General features: G+C 37.6%; 1 protein-coding gene across 1 annotated transcript; it reads left to right on the forward strand.

Moving 5' to 3' along the window:
- Positions 1-20,540: 20,540 nt before the first annotated feature.
- SUCNR1 (succinate receptor 1) lies at positions 20,541-21,398 on the forward strand (the record flags this gene model as incomplete). Its single annotated transcript, XM_080696320.1, has 1 exon — positions 20,541-21,398. The coding sequence occupies one exon, from the start codon at positions 20,541-20,543 to the stop codon at positions 21,396-21,398; it is 858 nt and encodes a 285-aa protein (XP_080552446.1).
- Between the last annotated feature and the right edge of the window lie 257 nt (positions 21,399-21,655).

Below are 21,655 nucleotides of genomic sequence, written 5' to 3' on the forward strand. Positions count from 1 at the left end.
TGCTTGGAACTAGGATTTGAGAGGGCAAAAGAAGCCATGGGGGTTCATGTCTTTGGGATAAGAATATCACTGAGCATCGAGCTATGGGAATTTAAAGTTATAAGAGGTCAAGAAACCGGCTCTCCTAGGACATGGGGCATGGCAACTGTGAAACACAAGAAAATAAACTTCACAAAAAAAGAAATTAAAAATACAAGTGCATATCTATGAAACTTTCATATAAAATTCCAACTAATTATCATAGTTTTACTATGTGAAGGCTATTATTAAATTTTTTTAAAATTCCACTAATAATGATGTAATATTGCTAATTCAAATTATAATCCTCAGTGGGTCTTTGTCATGGATGTTATTAAGAGTTGCATTTTTTTAGCCTGGAACATTCTATCTCAGGGATTTTTAAATCTCAGAGGAAATATGTGAGTCCAAAAAATACATTATAACTAGGTCTATTCTGTTTAGTATAATTAACTATAATTTAAAAAGCAAGATACCTAGAGTGCTGCCCACATAAGGCTCGGTCCCTGATACCTGATAATGAGAGCTGTGCAGTGCTTTCTGTGCATATATGTAGACACTGTTTTAGACAATGATACTAGCTCTTTTGAAACATCTTCTTCTGTTCTATAACTAGATAAGATCTACGTCACTTTCAAAGGCCACTGAGAAATGGGTGGGCAGGTGGCCCATGCTTTTATGATCATGTCATCATATGGCTGGCCTGAACTTTGGGGAATAGGAAACTGTAGAACACTTATTCCTTGTATGCATTAAGGAATGTCAGAAATAAAACATTCCAGAAGGTAGAATTGCTCTAGTTCAGGAAGCTCTTGGACTTAATGATGGTCTTAATATAGTCATTCAAGATGAAGACTATCTTCATCTTGATCATTTGATCATTTCTCAAATAGAATACCCTCGCTTTCAGCTCTGGGAAAGCCCCTATTCTGACTTTCAAAAATTATGCCAGGATAGGTTCCTTGGATATGCAGGAGCAAGGAAGCCTTTTGGGGGGCATTTCCCCCCTCTTAGATGGGCATTGTTATGCTTTATAAGCATAACAATGCAACACCCTTTATCTAGTTTGTTCTAATCTATTATCCAGAATTACTAGTATCCAGAATACATGGCACTAATAAAGCATTCATTGCCAAAGTTATCAAGACAATTCATTGTATATTCCATTGTATATTCATTGTATATTCCATTTCTTTCTCTTTATAACACTTGCATGGTTTGAAATGTAGCACATTAAACTGGCAGAAATTTAAGAACATAACCATATAAATGATAGTCAATATAACAGACACTATCAAGAGAAGATTTTATTTGCCTTTCTTTATGACTACATCTAACAGCAATATGTAACTTTAAGCTAAGACAGGTGCAAATCTACATGTGCATAACAATTTCCCCCCAAGGGCTATGCTTCAGTTATTTATGTGATGACATCAATAATAGTCTTAAATCCCACAATTCAAGCGGGCCACACAATTCCAAGTCATTGATCATTTAGTTCCTGACAGGCAATAAGAAGACACTGAAACGGAATCATTATCACTTCAAACTTAATGGTTCTAATCATGAATCATGAGTTCTCCTTGTAAAGATATTTTATTATCCTATATTTAACTGATACATGTGTGAAGGAAATGAAGAACAAAATAAATCAACACTCAACATTTATTTCCTCTAGCATTCTCTTCCATTAGGCCTAGATAGGCAATTTAAGTCTCTTTGTATTAAGAAATTTGAAAATGTAATTATTACAGTCAGGATTGAGGGGAGGGGCTGTCTTTTAATTGAATGATTTAAATGGGTTAAAGAATAAGATTTCCTCTGTCCTTTTTTTTTTTTTTTTGATACTGATGGTTAAACCTGGAGGCATGCTACCTCTAAGCTACACTACCCAGTCCTTTATTAATTTATTTATTAGGTAATTTTGAAACAAGTTCTTGCAAAGGTGCTGAGGCTGGCCTCAAATCTGTGGTCCTCCTGTCCCAAACTCTCAAGTCCTGGAATTACAGGAATGGGCCACCACACCCAGGTGATTTCCTCTGTCTTAACACTGGAGCCATGGAGAAAGACTAGACCATGCTGAGAGACTGCTGATCATCTACATTCAAGCAGGAGGATCTCTCTCGCTCACTCTTGTAGGCCGATTTGTGAGGGAGGACTTGTAAGCACTACTGGAACATCTGTCACTTTATATCACTATTGTTTGCTTATAAGTCATTTCAGGGCAGGAAGCTGAATGTGCCGAGCAAAGGAAGCAAGGAATTTTCCAGCAATTATTTTTCTGTAAATATTTCTTTCATTACCATCTATTTTCAAAAAATACTTGTTTCATGACTCAAAGGGGTAAATGAGGCAAAGATGAGAAAGAAAGAATATCATCATACTGTTTTGGTGTTGGTTTATTGCTTTTCCAAATTAGGTATTTTTATGTAGACAAGGCAGGGAACTCCTTTAGGTCACTCTTGTGTTCCCTCAAGTACCCAGTACAGTTTCTGATACAGGGTAGTTTTATTGAAACAAAGTGATTAGAAAAATAAACTTTGACTTTCTATGTGTGTGTGGGGGGGTATATACATATATTTGTGTGTTACAAAGTACATACTTATTTGCTATACATATTTACTTGCTATATATACTATATAGTACATTTATTTATTTTAGATTATACATTGCATATAATATATATCTGAGATTATATACCTGCATATATATTTTATGCATGTGTCACAAATGTGTGTGTCAATGACAGTAGTGATGGCCAACACAAAGATTTGTGGAGTAGTGTGCTAGTGAATGTTTAACAACCAGTCTGGGGGAGTATTGTTGATTTAAAGGGTCTGTCAATTTCCATGGTGTAAATACTTCTGTCATGACCAAGCTCAATCTCCCACCTTGCCATCAACCAGCCTGCAAAATTCACGCAATTCAACAGTAGGTTCTTATGCAGCACAGCAGTAGCTATGAATGTGGATGTCTGTTTATGGATATAGGTACATAGAATAGAAAGTACCTGTCTATGTCAAAGTGGTTTCTGTACCCCAGAATAATTTTTATGGCACTTTGGACATCTGCACGCTAAATAGCCATTTTTTTGTGACCTGTGTCACTACTGCACCAGATTGAGATAAAAACACAGCACATTTCCAACAAAGGACTAGTATCCAGAATACATAAAGAATCGGGAGGAAGCTCACCGAGTGCCGTGTGCACGTATGTCATGATCACTCTGAAGGACATTATGATATGTGACTACAATGCACCAATGAAAGTATGTAACAAACAAATAAGAGCTTTAAAATAGAAACAGTGAAAAGACATATAGTCCAGTTCAAAGATGGAAAAAGCGCATGAACAGTCATTCCACTGAAAAGGTATGTAGATGGAAAATAAGCATATGAAATATGTGCATTAAAGAAATAGCCACTCAATCAAAAGTAAGTTATCACTAAGTGCCTCTCAGAATGGTGGCAACGCCATAGGCTGCTAAGGGTTCAGAAAAACTTGGATCATTTAAACATTGCTGACGAAAATATATAATGGTGCTGCCACACCAGAAAATAGTTTGAAATTTCCTAAAACACTGGATGGGCAGCTACCACTTTTGATACATACAATAACCATAATTCTCCAGAGCATTATAAAGATGAAAGAAAAGGCTTTCCTAAATGGCTGCATACTGCATGGTTCTATTTATATGACATTTCCAAAATGATACAATTATAGATAATGACAACAGATCAGTAGTTTCTGGCATTTAAGGATGGACAGGGGTGGGTCAGAAGTGCATATGGCTATAGCAGAGATCTATGAGGGACCCTGTGGTATAGGAAATGCCCTGCATCAGTGTCAGTATCTTAATCGTGATGTAGTAGTATCATTTTGCAATGTCTTACCACTAGGGGAAAGTAGATGAAGACGACGTGAGAGCTCTCTGTATTATTTCTTATATTAACTTGTAACTTCGCAATTATTCTAAATGAATATTTAATTAAAACATTACAGTGTGCCTGAATCAGAAAGTATGAAACACAAATATTCTTACATAAATTAAAACACATTTGTGAGCAATATTCATATTATTTGTCTTCCTACCCTGACTAGGTAGACACTCTTTCCCGGACTCTCATTAGTCTTTTCTCTGTATCTATGATATCCTTCCTATTTCATGCTGTACAACTGATTCTTTGTTCTCTATATTTCTGTCTAATAGTAAATATTATATTACTGGCTTTCATGCCAGATAATTATAACTTTATTATTTTTTAATTTCTAGGACTAAAATTCATAAGTGTCTTCTGAAAATTTAGTACTTTGTATTATACAGCACCTATACATAAGCTGTAGAAATTTTGATGAGCGAATATTTGCAACATTTGTGAGCCAAGATAAACAAACTAAAACTAACCAAAAAAGCATATAAATTCTGACAAAATCTTTTCCATCTGTGTGAATAAAATTGGGCAACTATAAGGCTTACCAAGGAATCAAACTGTCTTTATTAAAATAAATATGTAACTGACCCAGTTAAGGGGAAAGTAGGCCACATTCTTTGAAATTTATTTATTTATTTATTTATTTATTTATTTATTTATTTATTTAGGTACTGGAGGTTAAGCTACAATCCCCAGCCTTTTTTATTTTTATTTTTAAAACAGGGAATTGCTAAATTTCTAAGGCTAGCCTTGAACCTGTGATCCTCCCATCTCAGCCCCCTAAGTATTAACAGGCATGCACTAACACTGTCAACTGAAATTGATTAATTTTTAAAATCAGCAGGCAGAAAAGTTATTGCTTTCTCTAGGTGAGGTACTTGTTCTTCTCATAAATTCTCATTCTCTGACCTCGGCATGCACGTATCTGTGCTTTCAAACATCAAATAGTCTCCATATGCCAGCACCACGCTCTGATTTTCTGGACTCCAGGAAAATAATCTCCCTCTTCTTTTCTGTGATTTGGTTTTCTTCTTCATTCTCATCCTTCGTTTGCACAGCATGATGCTGTGTGATAGACGGTTCCTCTCTGTGTTCCCGCCCCACAGATATTCCCAGTGGCTGGGTTTTTACTTCTCTTGGAAACAATATTTGGAAGCTTTCTCTTGCCCCTGGTTCTATATGATAATTCTTCCTACTATTTATAAGGAAGTGTACATGACCAGGTGTGATGGAGCATACCTGTAATCCCAGTGCCTGGGAGGCCGAGACAGGTAGATCACAGGTTCAAGACCAGACTCAGCAACTTAGAGAGACTCAGCAAACTAGTGAGATCTTGTTTTAAAACAAAAATTTAAAGGGCTGGGGTGATTCTTGGGTTCAATCTCTGATACCACAATATATATATATATGAAGGGATATCTTAAATGTAGAGGTGGACAACATTCTTCCATTAGTCAGCAAACCACATATGACAAAAAATAAACTGTGACGATTTCATGTGTTAAGTAGCACATGGATGCCCAGAGTGCTTAAAGATGGAACTTATTTCATATGAGTCTGGATATAACTATAAAGATTATACAAGAATAATGACTGAAACACTGATCCACATGTTATTTAGATCCTGATATTTTGCAATGAGTCTGAAGCAGTGGATAATTATAAAAACAACTTCAGTTTGATAAAACCATTGAATCCAGAGTAAATGACTCTGGTTAATATATTAATTATGGTCAAACTCATAGCCTGGAGGTTTCCAGGGGCTCAGGACAACAAGGAATCGTGAAACAGCAGCAGACATTGGAGAAAAACAAATGCTCGGCACTCCATCTTTAACAAGTTTTCCTATGGTAGAATCAGATACTTTAAATCCAAATGAAAACTCCTTCTATTCAGATCATGATCTACCCAAAGTGACACCTTTAATTGGTGAGGGTTCCTGGAGCACTGTATTGAGAAATATTCTGAGATTTTGAGATCAGGTCTGGGTGCAGCAGAAGCAGTAGTATGCTTGATAAAAACAAAAAGAGGTGAGAGAAGCAGCCCTTATGCCTTTTTTTTTTTTTAATTTTCGGCCATCTATAAATCAGAATTTGGTTTATATATGTGGCAATTGGGACATAATGATATAAAAGTTTCAAAGTCACGAATTGAATTGTATTTGACTTAATAATAAATCAACAAAAGGGGATATTGTCAGCTAGAGATCATGGAAAGGTTGGCTACTTAACAGACCATATTATAAATTTAGTCTTCTAGGGTTCAAATAATAATGATTTGTAGACAAGCTGAAGAGATGTGGAATGCAAAGAGAAGTTTTATATGTGATAAGATTTGTTGAGAACGTTAAAAGGATTTGAGTATAAAAGGTCTTAAATTCTTTATTTTTCATTTTTATTTTTAAAATTTGTTTTATTTATTTATGTATTTATTTTGCAATACTGGGGATGGAACCTGGACCACTCTACCTCTGAACTACACTCCTATTTTTTATTACTTATTTTATTTTATTTTTTATTTTATTTCATTTTATTTTATTTTATTTTATTTTTATTTCATTTTATTTTATTTTATTTTATTTTTATTTCATTTTATTTTATTTTATTTTTTATTTTATTTTATTATTTTTTTTGCTGGTCTGGAGATAGAACTCAGGGGCATTTGACCTCTGAGCTATACCCCCTGCCCTATTTTTTATTCTTTATTTTGAAACAGGGTCTCACTAAGTTGCAGAGGGCCTCACTAAGTAGCTGAGGCTGTCTGCGAACCGTGATCCTCCAGTCTCAGCCTCCCGAATGCTGGGATTAAAAGCGTGCACCACCACACCCAGATCTTTATTACTTATTTTAAAACAGGATCTTACTGAGTGTCACGGGGCCTAAGTAGCTGAGGCTTTTTGCAAAACATGATCCTCTTGTCTCAGCCTCCCAAATGCTGAAATTACAAGCTTGCATCATCACACCTGGCTTTAAAAAAAGGTCTTAAATTCTATGGGGTCAGTTTTTAATGCCTACTTACCCTTTATTTCCACCATGACTTGAATCAAAAAGAAGGTAAGATTTGGGCACACAATAAAACATTAGTGTCTGAGTTGCAATGAAGTAGAAATCAGAAGGCAAGAGAAATAGCTGAAGGATTTTTCTAATCCCTAATTCTTTTCCTCCTCTTCTAATATTTGATAATAAGCCACCCAAAACTAATGTCATTGAAAAAATTTTAATTCATTGCCATTTTCCTTGTAGTGTACTTTCTGCCATAGATAAGCATAGTACCATTTCTAGTTTCTGATTAAGATATGCACACATTAAAAGAACAATCTGGTGTAGGGTGCATGCCTGGAATCTCAGTACTTTGGAGGCCGAAATAGGAGAATTTCAGGTTCAAGGGCACCCTTAGCAACTTAGCAAGGCCCTGTTTCAAAGTAAAAAGTAAAGAGGACTGGGGGTCTACCTCAAGGGTACAATTCCCCTGGGCTCAATCCCTTATAACAAACAAACGGACAAAAATGTTGAACAAAGGACAGAGGAATGGTAAGATAAGGGGCATGGGCAATTTTTATTCAAAACGTTTTTAAGAAGTTTGAGAGTTATGGGCCATGTCAGTATGAAATAAATGGGTGCCACTGTTGTATTTCACTGTGCTCACAGCCAGCAAACACACAGGTTTCTTCAGACTGAAGGGCCTTTTAGCACCAGCTTTTGTGTCTTGAGGTCCTTTGGCAGTGAGAAGGTGTTGGTGATCTCCGGATTCCTCAGATCCCTCTCTGAAGATGAAGCCAGGGGGCCAGTCAAACTGGGAGCCTCCCTCTCAAGCTTGCTGTTATTTCTTTGTTAATAATTAAAGTAGACAATGGCAAGCCCTAGTCTAGGGATGGATCAGAGAGAGGTTTTCTTTTCTTCCAGCAGGAAATGGCATGCCTATGGCTCTCAGGGAGGGCTCCCTACCACGCACTCGCTCTGTCTTCAGCTCAGGCTCTCAGATCTCCACTGTGTCCTGGATTGGTCCTAAAGCCAGCCTTCCTCAGTGGGAACTCTCCTATCTATGCTGAGTCCACATGTCCTCCTCCTGATGACGAAAGAGCACAAAACAATGATTTCTAAGCTCTCTTCCAGTTCTAATGCCCAAGCTAAGGAGCTAGGGCCAGCCAAGGTTCTTTCTAATAATACCAGTGATATCAGGATTTTAAATTAGGTTACTGGGGGAAAATAATACTTACAGATGCATAAACAATCCCTATAGGGTGAGGAGAGCTCTTAAAAGCTAGCAATGGAAGCATCTTAAAATATTTTACATTGCTTAATTGTGTTGTCAAAATTGCTAGTCTGAAAATTCTTCATTTAGATCATTACAATATTGACCTACTGGGAAGTCAAATTTTATTAATTTTGCAGTATAATAAATCAGCATAAAATATAACTTTAAATGTAATACCTGCATTAATGAGTATGTTGTAAAGGTAAAGATGCCAATGTAAGAGAATTCTTGCCACTAAACACTTTAATGGGGACATTTACTTTCCTTTACTTAATTCATAATGCAGTCACAAAGCACTTAGCTCGCTTAATGAACATAATTCTTACACTCTTGGGAATTTTGAAAACCTTTCAATTTGATGACTAGCTTATTGTTTTTTATTCCAAGGGCAAATTATATATTAGAGCAAGCAAGATAGAGGATAGTTAATGAGTAGCCAATTGAAAGTATGTAAAAATAATGAATGAGCTACTTTTTGTTTTTGTAAATAATGCGAAATATTACACAAATCAAGCAACTTTGTATAGATTAGGGTAGATACGAACTGGGAAAGACTGAGTAGTTGAGTATCTCATGAGCAAATGAATTAATTGCTTCAAAATTTCAGACAAACTCATTGTTAATCTAAAAGACTATACATTGGTCAGTGGCTAAGAATAAAATTTGTCTCGCAAAAGTCACAAAATTAATGAATTTCAATATCTTTATTTCTATCAGAGAAGCAAGAACACATTATTTTTTATAAAGAAACATTTTTTATTAAGTTGCTACACAATTCATTTAAAAATTGCTTACTTGGCCGGGCATGGTGGCGCACACTTGGAATCCCCACGCTTGGGAGGTGGATACAGGAGGATCCCGCACATTTGAAGCCAGTCTCTCTGGCTTAACAGACTCTGTTTCCAAATAAAAATATATCTGGGAGTGTAGCCTGGAGGTAGAAGGGCTTCCAGGAACCCCAGTGCCACACACACACACAAAAAAAAATTGCTTAGTTGTTGGAATCTGAGAATAAACTAAAAGAGACGGTTTTAGCTATAAGCCAGATAACTTTTTACAAATAATGTGTTTTAATTTATCAAAAAACATTTTTTGAGTTATTCCCAGTACTAGTGGATAAAACATATGTTCCCAGTTGTGTGATAAAAATAAGTCAAAATTTTACATTATGAATATAATTCTTAAATGAAAGGGATTTTTACTTTTAGAAGAAATATATTATTTTGCTTCAGCTTGAATGCCAATCTTGAATAGTCCATATTCCTTGGGAACGTAAGTTTGTTTCATAGAATGAGCTTAATTTCTACAAGCTGGAGAATTTAGAGACAAGCACAAACACCCCCTACTGTGTTTTTCTTTTATTGTTCTCTTTATTTTTGTCCTTCATACTCCATTATTTGAGTAGAGAAATAATCATGTCATCTTGGTTAGAGCTACCTAGTACAAATCACCAAAATATCCCCCTCAGAAATATTGGTTTGATTCAGTCCTTTTGAGTTGTTATTGTGATTGATTCCCTGGAAGGGTTTAGAGGAAATTCCTTGACTTGATTAATTATCCTCCTCCTGCCCTGCTCGTGATTCCTTGAAGATTCGTGTGACCCTCAGACTAGTGTGTTTTCCATACAAATTATTTGTGCTGTGGAAAGAAATGTGTCTTGTAAACATTCCCAGAGATGCTGCTAGAAGTATCATCCCATAAACACTTTAATGATTTATTTTTGAGTCTGTTTTTTTTTATTTAAAATGGTCTACTATTTTTTTTTTTTTTTTTTTTGGTGGTACTGGGTTCCTGGAAACCCTTCTACCTCCGGGTTACACTCCCAGACCTAGTTTTATATTTTTTATTTGGAAACAGGTTCTCTTAAGCCAGCGAGGCTGGCTTTCAACCTGCGCGATCCTGTCTCTGCCTCCCAAGCACGGGGATTACAAGCATGCGCTACCACGCCCGCCTGGTCTACTATTATTGATGGATTAAATACATAAATTTGATAACCAGTAACTATTATAACTATAATTAAATTTGGTATTACTTTTAGTTTGTTGGAGTAAACCATGTAAGTCGCCATTTTTAAGGTCAAATTATTCAATATCAGTCATCTTCTGTTTTGACTTAATAGTTTCTTCTTTACTGTGAGGTGGGCAGAACAATGTTCAAAAGCTTAAGCTGAGGACTCACAGAGTCTCAAGCTGTTGCATGGTCATTTATTGGCCATATAGCTGTGGATAAACTGATTACTCTCCATTACAACTCAGTTTCTTCATCTGAGCATTAGGATATTAACTGCATGCGATGCATAAAATTCTCGTAATTATTAAAGGAATTTGGGCATAAATGAAGTGCTTGAAAGATGTTAGTAGAAGTCATTAATAGTAGTATTAGATTTAATTAGTATTTTGACTATCTTTTACATTTTTCTTCCCCTCTGGAATTTCCTGGTTACTGGTTCTAATTTCCATGAACTGCTTTTGTATTTTTGAATATTATTTCATTTGATACTCTGAGCTTAAGTGAATGTTTCTGGTCAGAAAGTATTCTAACATTGATGGGCTTGAATAAAAATGATCATTCAGAAGGATATCTTCTCAGTTATTATAAATTTCCATAAGAGCCAATATTTATTTAGCAACCAAGATGAATCACATACTGTGGGGTGGGTATACACGCTGTGCACTTTTATTGCATGCATACCAGCTTCCTGAGGTTGTCCCTCTCATTCCTCTCATGTAGATGAGAAAATTGAAGACAGACTTTGAGGTCAGGACTGGAGGGGAGACCTGCAGGGACCTGTGCTCTTAACCACCATGCTGCGCTGCCCTTTGGATAACAAGTTTTACTGCAAACTCTCCTTCCCCTCAAATCTCCATGGTGCCTCCAGCCAGAAACTTCATCATGTTATGTTGCCTCTAAAACTGTAGAAAGTAAAACCCAACAACTTTGCTCCACTGAAATTTTCTCTGCTATTTGCAAATCATTTCCTGGAAGACCTGTCCTCTCGCATGCTGAGCTGCCAATACCATATGCAGATCCCAGTGCAAAAGGAAAGCTTAGAGTCTTTTATTACAAAATGCCGGAGAACTTCAAATAAGAATGTCACTGTAAAGCATTAAATCAAGTGAGTGGGCCGTGAGTGGGAAGCCCTGGGAGCCCACACCAGCAAACGGGCACACCAGCCCTGCATCTGAGCAGATCCTTTGAGGAGCCCTGCATGAAGCTTCATGGTATTCCATGAAGCTGGAGACTTTCCTTTAAGTCTTTCTCCCAAATCTCTCTAGTTCTGAAGCTAGAGCGTGCTGAGACAAGGCACCCTTGGCAGGGCGGGCCCTGGTGGGGAAGCAAGGCTGCCAGCCTGCAGTCCAGATTAGTGGCCCTAAGGAAAAAGAAGAAGTGTAGACCACTTTGGTGGTAGTCAGGAAGTAGGGAAAAGAAAGAGGAAGCCCTGGGAACTCCTAGCTCCCCACAGAGGGAATCACCCTCCTCTTCTCTCAGAATAGAGGCTGAAACCTAGAGAATACCTCCAGGTGCCTTTGTTGCTTAGAGGGGGGGCTCACGCAAACTGATGTCCCAAATTAAGTAGCCTGATATTTCAAAAGTATTCACATGGTGTCTGCCCTTTCAATATATATATAGACAAAATAATGTTTTAGGACATCTTTACTTCAAGCCTGCTAAAAGTAGAAAAGTACCTGCCATTAATTCTCAGACCTTACCATGTAAGTCGAGAGTCCTCTCATTCTGTCTGATGGGTGGTCCAGATTCAGAGGGAGTACTTCCAGGATGGATGGATGTAGACTCACACTCCAGTCTCTCTCCTTACTATTCTGTGACTCTAGGGAAATGAATTGACTTCTCTGAGCCTCCATTTTTAACTTGTAGAATGAAAACGATTAATAATCTGAGGGTGTCTGAGATTACATTACTGATTACATAACTTTATACATAAATACTTCTAGATACAAAAAGACATTTTATTTTATACATGTATATGCTTTTAAGTATATGATATATACGCACACCTATTTGTGTGTGTACGTGTGTGTATATTTTGAAACTTCTCAGTTTAAGGCTCTTTCACATTAGGAGGAGGGAAAACGCTTGGCTAGGAGGAGGATGACAGTTCTTTTGGGGTTTCCACTTGTTACTGCTAACTCTAAATTCAACTTACATGACATTCAGATTAAATCTCTATTACCTGCAGAGTTAGAGACTTCCTCGTGTGTAATCCCTGTGCTTTAAATCAAGAAGACCAAGTGTTTATTTGAATAGAAATCTAATATCATGCCCAGAAAAAGCCAGCTGTGCTTCCTGTTTGAAATGTCAGTGATGCGCTTTAGTGCAATTCAGAGCGTGGATTGGGTTGTATAAATCTCCACCTTTAGAGATTATCTTACTTAGACTTATCTTTCTTACTTCTTACCCTAAGCCCTAGCCACCTGATGTACTTTTTATGTGTCTCTCAAAGTGAATCACAGAAAATAAGATGGAAAAAATCTAAATTTCTAGTATCCCATCACTAATACACTGACAGGTTATGTATCAAGATTTCCCTTTAAACTTTAGTTTCATAGTTTCCTCAACATGTTTATAACAGTAGTTTAGTTATTGAATATCCAATGTAGTATTCACCAAAAACTGAAAAAAATCAAGGAAAAACAAATACAACTGTACAACCAACATGAAGCATATACTATTCCTTATTGTCTAATTATGTAAATAAACATGAAAATAAGGAATATTTTTTGTTGTCTGGGCAGTGAGTAGAATAATTTCAACTCTAATGTTCTTGAAATCTGTTTGTTGAATGTGTTTTCTGTAAGATCAGACATTTAGTTTGTGTCTCCATTCTGCAAAAAGTTCCATGAGTGCAGGTCTCTGAGAAATTTGACTGAATAAATTATTCCTGGACTTTTGAATGATTAATCGTGGCTGCATGATATGCAAATTGGACAGCTCTAGGCACATCTCTCAGCACAGCACTAGGTCAGAAGCTGAATCCGGTCGCTGGCAGAGTTTCTGAGAAAGGAAGAGCTTCCGGCAGCATGGTAAGCTGTGTGCAACTCACGTCTCCCAGAGACATACAAGTTATTGCTGGGCTGCTTGCTGGGGGCTTCTTTTAAATGGGTCTGTGAGTAATAAAATTTGAGTAATGTTTAAGTGAAGTGCTCTTAAGTTGTTGTAAAACAGCAAAAGAAACTGAAAGCTATAATTATTACTTTTACACTCATTTTTAATAAAATTAACTATCTTGTCTTAATTGCCAAGTACTAAATGTATTTGATTTCAAAAGGCTTATTGTATTTGCTAATGTCTCAGTAACATATTTCGATAAAAAATAGTAATTGTACTCACTTGAGTAAATGTGACTATTTACAGAAAAATTGAAGCTCCTAAGTCATCTAAGATAATCTCTAATATGTAATGTTTTCATGTTTAGAACATAATGTATGAAATAGGATGTTAAGGAATCCTAGAATTAAATTTAGCATTTATGTGTGACAAAATGAGATGGTTCAAAATGTAATTTACTGAAGAAAAATGGAAAATTTTAGAGACCATTGCTTTTAACTTTCCAGGGCTTTTCCAGCTTTATGGGAGAGTATTAAAGAAGTAATACAAATACAATTTGATGATGCCATTTTATAACTTTTTAACAACTTAGTTTTTTATATAATTTATAGGATCCATAAAAATGAAGTAATCATTTAAATCATTGTACCTTTTTCAGAGTGAATATATATTCATAGTCAAACTATTTTGAATTGAAAAAAGAAATTTGTTTTAAAAAACTTCCTATTATTAACTATATAAATTTTCCTTGCAGTAGCAGTTAAAATTAAAATTCTACAATAATCTCTTATTGTGATGGTTATAAGAAAAAATAAAGTTTAAGAAACTATCAAATATATATGTTTAAATTTGGTTTTGAAAAAATGTACATTTCCAAAAGAATGAACATATTTAGATCAAAGACACATTATACCCAGTTAAATAAAAGTACTGATATCCTTTTGTGACTAAATTAGATACTTCTTTTACTTTATTAATTCTAACAGCTTTAGATATATTTTAGGACTAGGAACCAATGCTTTTACTTTAATATATTCAATACTTTTTAAAGAAAAATATGTTTTCAAAGTAATTCATCCAAATCAGTTATATGCAATTTATCACTACTTTCCTTTCCTATAATTAAGACTGTAACTACTATTTCTCTTCTTTTATGAAAAGATTCCCCCTTTAGTTGGGAATGTCGGGAGTTTTGCTTAAAAGAACAACTTACTTCTCCAATTTGTACGAATGTGATAGCTAAACTAAAAATTTGCATATGAATATCATTCAATTTAGAATCCCCTCAACACTGTGGCTACTTGTGAAGTTAAACTGGCTTGCAGATATCGAATAGCCTGCCTTTATAAAACCATAGTTTTTAATATCATGCATTTAGAAATATGTTTTCAAGAATAAAACCAAGGTATTAAAAAGGTGAATTAAAAACATGAATAAAAGCATATTCTTTTTTTTATAAATACAATTTTAAGTAAATATTAAAGTGTAACAGGATACCCAAATATCAGGAATGACTGCTTTAAATTATGTTTTTCTTACTTTTGCCTCTTTGTATCTATTAGCTATTACACAGCTAATATGTATTTTGAGAATACATTTTTAAAAGTTAAAAGTTTTTTTTTTTTTTTTTTAAGAATCAAGCAACCATTCTATGAGAAGCAAGACAAAGGTTTGGAGTAGTGAATTAGAGGGATGAATGAATTTCGTGGCTCATTTTCCTTATTCCAGCATCTTTGGATAACTGGCAGGACTCCCCAACACATTCATGTGTTCCCCTCACTGGCCTCAGTGGTAGCTATTGGCAATCTGGCTTCAAATTGTACAAGTCTTCATGAACATGTTTTCTGTTCATGGCTGCATAAATTGCATAAGCCACTGGCATCAGCAGCACTTATTAGGCAGAAATATGACCCGATTATGACTGCAAAAAGAGGAAATCTAAAAGTGAAACACTCGAGTCTCTGGGCTCAAGGAAACTTTCTTTGTCTTCATTTAGACTCCAGCATATGCACCAGCTTTTGAGTGCCCCCACCACGAGAAGGCAGAGGGACCCAGAACTGAGCCTTAAGGATATCCAACATTTAAAGCTTGTACAAAGGACATCTCACAAAAGTCTGCAAACAGAGAGAGAAGGGAAACAAGGAGACCTGCATGTCACTGTAGACAAGAAAGAGGGCATTTCAGGAAGGAAAGATCAAAAGCTGTACTAAATAGATTGGAGAATAAGAGTGATAAAAAAAAAACCCCACTGGCCTAAAAATAAAATATATTAACTTGAAAAATTGTAGCCCTTTTGCCATATTTCAAGGAGTTTAAAACTTTTAATATTACATAATACGTGCTGCCCTTAAGGGCAAAAGACTAGGAAGTCTAGATCAACCAAAAAGATAAATGTCACAATAAAAAACCCATCTGGAATCTCATCGCCAGGGATGAAACTATTAATACTTTGGTACATTTATTTTTTTTGGCTGTTGTATGTTTATTAATTTCAAGTGTGAGTTCTTAAGAGCTTTAATTTCTCAAAGTGATGTAGAAGATATACGTCACATTTTACTTTATCTGAATCTTTTTCTAAGTCACAGCTTTCTCTACTAACTAAAGCTGCTGATTTTGAGTAGTGACTATATTATTCACAGGATCATCTTTTATAATGAAATCAAACAGCTTGGTGGACTTGCTACTGACCTGATCTTAGGAGAAGCATTCATAAAACTGTTTTGTGTCAGATATTGAAAGTTATGTCTTCACTCAATAAGCATTTTCCAAACACCTACTCTTTTCCGGTCACTCGGCCATATGTAAACAATAAGCCATGAGTACAATGAAGTTACAAATGCTGAAAAAAGCAGTACATATGATAAAATCAAGATTGTTTGGCTTTTGTTGGCAAAAATGAATTGAATGAGGGTCAGAGAAAAGATGGGAAGGCTCAATAAAAAGTTATGATGCAGAGTGCAAGATGATGGTAGCCTGGGCTGGAATAGCAATGAGGGATAAGGAGCAATAGTGTCAGATTTGGGAAATAGACAGAAATCAGATCTAACAAGACTTGGTAGTTTGTTCATTATTGGTGTTAAATTTTGGGTGACTTTGTGGATGTTGCTTGAGTTTCTGTAAGAGGCAGCCAGGAAGATGGTGGATGTCACTTGGGTTTCTGTAGTGTACACCTTGGGCTTCTGTGGTGTGTACCTGAGTAGATGATGAATGTTGCTTGAGTTTCTGTAGTGCACACCTGGGCAGATGGTGGATGTTGCCTGGGTTTCTGTAGTGTGTACCTGGATAGATAGTGCAATCATTTTCCTGAGACAGATGGATATGCTGTGGGACTGGTAAGAAAGTTAAAGAATCTCATAAAGGATTTCAAAATGCAGAGATGCCTGTGCAAATCAATCAATAAAAATGGTATAAACATCTAGACTTTATAAGATAGGTCTAAGCTAGACTAGAAATCTGAAGCTTGATGTAAGAATTAGATCATACTTGTAGAATAAAGAGAAAGGGCCCAGGACTGAGCCTTGAAGAACTGGACATTTAACACTTGAGCCATGCTATGGTTTGGATCTTGAATGTGGCCCAACATCTCATGTGTTGAAGGCTGGACTTTGAGGTGGCAAGGTTAAGAAGTGGGGTGTGGCTAGAGGAGTTAGCTTTGGGGGGATGATGGCCTTGAAGACCCTATCTGTCTCTGGCCTTCTTTCTCTTTCTTCTGCCATGAATTAAGCAGTTATTCTTTACCATGCCTGGCTGCCAGGATGTCCAACCTTGGGGCCTGCCAACCATGAAGTTAACCTCTGAAACTTTGAGTAAAAATAAAACAATCTTTCTCTAAGGTGTTCTTGTCAGGTATTTCGGTCATAGCAATGAAAAACTGACATATGCAAACCACAACAGAGACTATCCGGGGAGAAAGAAAGAAAAATAGAATACCATCTTGGACCAAAAAGGCCAAAGAAGAATGTTTGTAGAAATCGCAGGATGAAAAAGAGCTAAGAAGTCAAATCAGAAGAGTAGTGAAAAATGCGCATTGGATTGAGCAGCGTGGAGGCTGGTTTGGTGGAGTGATGGGTCAGAAGTCAAATTGGAGACTGTCAGAAAGCAAATGGTGTCAAGATGTCAAAACTCTTAGAGAGACGGGCCTTTTCAGAAGTCAGTTTAGGACGAGGAGAGGAATGTGTGGAATAAAGGAGTCATGTTTTTGTCTGCTCCTTATGGTTGAACCTGATGAGATAATAGTGTTTAAATGCAGATGCAAATGGTGCAGTTGGGATGGAGAGGAAGGCTGAAGAGACAGAGGAAAAGGATCCCATGAATGGCATGGGAATTTTGAGAACCTGAGAATTAGTTGGACCTGGAGTAGGGTTACTATCTCGGCGTGGTAGGAGGCGAGACCCTCCACTGGACATTCGTGATGATGATGAATAGGACAGAGTAAGTGGAAGAGGGGTGAAAAGATTGGGGAAAACCTAAAACTGAGCTATGTGCTCAATTGCTGGTGATGTGAGAGAGCAGTGGAGTCGGATAACTCCAAAGACAGTGTGGACCCGGTCTGCCCAGCTTTCCCGCAGGACTCCTATGTCTTCTGGCTGAAGTTCCCATCCGCCTGCCTCTAGTGTTAGACTCAGTGGCAGGTCTCCAGGCACAGATTTGACAGGCTCAGAGGGACTTATGGTATTTTGAAGTAAGTTATTAAAAATAACTTAATAAAAGATTAAGCTTATCTCCAATTCCAGGGCTTATTTTCATAGAACACTCTCAAAATACCAGCACCCTTTAGCTTAAGTAAACCACTTGAATTTGAAAACAAAACAAAACAAAAGGCGATTTGACTTTCCAGATGTGTTCTCCAGAGAAAGTTTTACTGACTGCTTGCATGCTTCTCAGTAAAAGCAGTTCCGGTGAGATTGTTCTTACTTTGCTTTACTTACCAAAATACTATATGGAAAGAATCATTTGGTTGCGATTAAAACTCACAAGTCTCTTTGATGAAGAGGTTTTTAGAAAATTTTATTTTCAGTCTTGTTCTCCTCACCAGAAATAAGTAAGCTTTACTATGTAACATGAAAAATCTAGCACTTTTGTTGGGGGGGGGGCGGGTCTGGGGATGGAACCCAGAGGCATTTGACCTCTGAGCTACATCCCCTTTCCTATTTTTTTTATTCTTTATTTTGAAACAGGGTCTCACTAAGTTGCAGAGGGCCTCACTAAGTAGCTGAGGCTGTCTGTGAACCGCGATCCTCAGGTCTCAGCCTCCCGAATTCTGGGATTACAAGTGTGTGCCACCACGCCCATCTCACATTTTTCAAATAACTCGATTTCTTGAAAAATCCTGTCCAAATACAGTCTAGCCTCATGACAGGAGAGGAAATGACAAGCAAGCCGGACATCTGAGGTTCGAATGAATCAGATGCTTGTTTCATAACCCCTATGTGTAGGTATTACATTGAAGGTCTTTTACTAAGATATATGACCTCAACAAGTGCTATTGCCTAAATATTGGTGGCCCCCCAAATGCATATGTTGGGAATGAACAGTCGTAAGAGGTAGCCTCTAGGGAAGTAATTAAGTCACAGAGCCTCTGCCCTCATGAGTGAAATCAGTACCCTTCTAAGGAGATGGGAAGAGCTGCTCAGCCCCTTCCACCATTGCTGTGAGGAGCCAGAAGTGAACAGACGCTAAACCTGCCACATCTTGATCTTGGACTTCTCTAGCCAGCAGAACTGTGGGGAAAAAAAGTATTTCTATTATTTATTAAGTACCCAGCTTAAGATATTTTGTGGTAGCCACAGGATCAGACTAACACAGCAAGGTATTTAATTTTCCAAGCAGCACTGAAATCAAGTGTTAAAGGAAAAGCAGTTCCCACTTGACTGGGTCATCGTGAGCATCAGGGGAGGTCTTCGTGGGAAGCGGCCAGTGAGCACAGAACCTGGTTCGCTATCTGCCTTCGATGAATACTGGACCCTGGTATTATCACTAAGATTCTCATTTTCTTATTTTAAATTTTAAAAACTATCATGCATCAATAAAAACATAAAAATATGTTTTAAAACAGAAGCCATATATCCTAAATGTAATAAAATAAGCAAAATTCCTTGACAATATGGAAGCAGGTTAAAGCAATATCAGGGTTGGAATTCTAACAGTCTTTATTTCCTCCTCTAGGTTATGGTCCAATTCAGTTTAACTCAGCAGAGTTTGCTGAACAACTACAATATGTTGGAGACTACAACAGGCTCTGCAGACACAAAGGTGAGTTCAACTCCTCTTCAATTTCTTTGCCACACTGTCCCTTGGCCTCTGTTATTTGTCAAGCCCGCTGTGAGTTTCCAACCCAAGGCCCGTGCGCATGCGCTTTCTGTGTCTGCCCCACTCTTCCTCCAGATGTACATATAGCTCCTTCTCTCTCTTTATTGAAGCCTCTGTTTAAATGCCAGCTTATAAGGAAAGCATCTCCTTGATCATCATATGCAAAAAATAGCTCTTTGTCACCCTCTAGTCCCAAACTGTTTAACATCTTTACCCTTCCTTGCTTTTATTCAAAGCATCTATCATTATATGACATCCTTTACCTATTTTCAGAGAAAGAGAGAGAGAGAGAGAGAGAGAGAGAGAGAGAGAGAGAGAGAGAGAGAGAGAGAAAGAGAGAGAGAGAGAGAGAGAGGAGAAAAGAATGTTACTGGGAACTGAACCCAGAGGCATTCTATCTATGAGCTATATGCCCACTCCTTTTTAAATGTTGTTTTGTTTTGAAACCGGGTATTTCTAGGTTTCTGGAGTTTTCCTAAATTGCTGATGTTGGTCTTGAGCCTGTAATCCTCCTGTCTCAGCCTCCCAAGTACTAGGATTTCAAGTGTGGGCTACCACACTGGGCTATTTCCTGATTCTTTTGAAGAGAGTATACCTTGAGATTAGAAATTTTATTTTTCTCACAGCAATCATCCCCAGTGCCTAGTACATAGTTCGAAAGTAATAAATATTTGTTGAAATAATATATTAGCATACCTATATTAACATACAGATATATAGGTATGTTCATGCACACTCCTTCCTAATGTAGCCTACTCTCCATAGTTCATCTTTCATGTGTTATTTTTTAATTATTGCACTCAGAACAATTTTGTCCCTGGTCACATTCTAGTGACCTGTCCTTATCTTTCTTTTCTTCTCTAGGAGTGGAATTCGACCTGCAGAAACTGGCTGGCCCTGCAGGCTGCTTTGGAAAAGTATTACCTTTCCATTTTCTATGGGCTGGAGTTCACCGTGGGCATGCTTGGGAATACTGCTGTTGTTTTCGGCTACCTCTTCTGCCTGAAGAACTGGAACGGTAGTAACATTTACCTCTTCAATCTCTCCATCTCTGACCTGGCTTTTCTCTGTACCCTCCCCATGCTGATGAGAAGTTACGCCAACGGGAACTGGATATACGGAGATGTGCTGTGCATCACCAACCGGTACGTGCTCCACGCCAACCTGTACACCAGCATCCTTTTCCTCACGTTCATCAGCATCGACCGATACATGCTCATGAAGCATCCCTTCCGGGAGCACCTTTGGCAAAAGAAAGAATTCGCTGTCTTAATCTCTTTGGCGATCTGGGTTTTGGTCACCTTAGAGCTGCTACCCATCCTTCCTCTCATAAATCCTGTAACCACAGACAAGGGCACCAGCTGCAATGATTATGCAAGTTCCGGAGACCCGCGATACAACCTCATTTACAGCTTGTGCCTAACCCTGGTGGGGTTCCTGATTCCCCTCTTTGTGATGTGCTTCTTCTACTTTAAGATGGCTGTCTTCCTGAAGCAGAGGAGCAGGCAGCTGGCCACAGCCCTGCCACTGGAAAAGCCGCTGCACCTGGTCATCTCTGCGGTGGTGATCTTCTCCGTGCTATTTACACCGTACCACATCATGAGAAACGTGAGGATCGCCTCGCGCCTAAGTAGCTGGCCACAGCATCCCTGCGCCTCATCCATCATCAACGCCCTGTACACCATGACCCGGCCTTTGGCCTTCCTGAACAGTGCCATCAACCCTGTCTTCTACTTCCTGATGGGCGACCACTTCAGGGAGATGTTGACAAGTAAACTGAGGCACCACTTCAAATCTCTTACCACTTTCAGAAGATGAGCTGGTGAACTTGTATTTTCTTTCTGCAAGAAGCCAGGCACCTGAGCAGCTGGCGGTTTCCAGGCATGCACTGTGAACGGGTTCCTTTGGAGGCATAGAACTAAGTCAGAGAGGTGCGCAGATATGACCCTGAGAAGGTTGGACCCAGAGTACGGAAAAGAAGAGGCTGATAGCATTTGATTTCTTCACCTAAGAATGGAGACGAGTTAGACCACCACTGTCTGATGTTTGGGTGCATACATCCAAAACCCTAGATG

Source organism: Muscardinus avellanarius, assembly GCF_963383645.1.
Source record: "Muscardinus avellanarius genome assembly, chromosome: 5".
Taxonomy (NCBI): Eukaryota; Metazoa; Chordata; class Mammalia; order Rodentia; family Gliridae; genus Muscardinus; species Muscardinus avellanarius.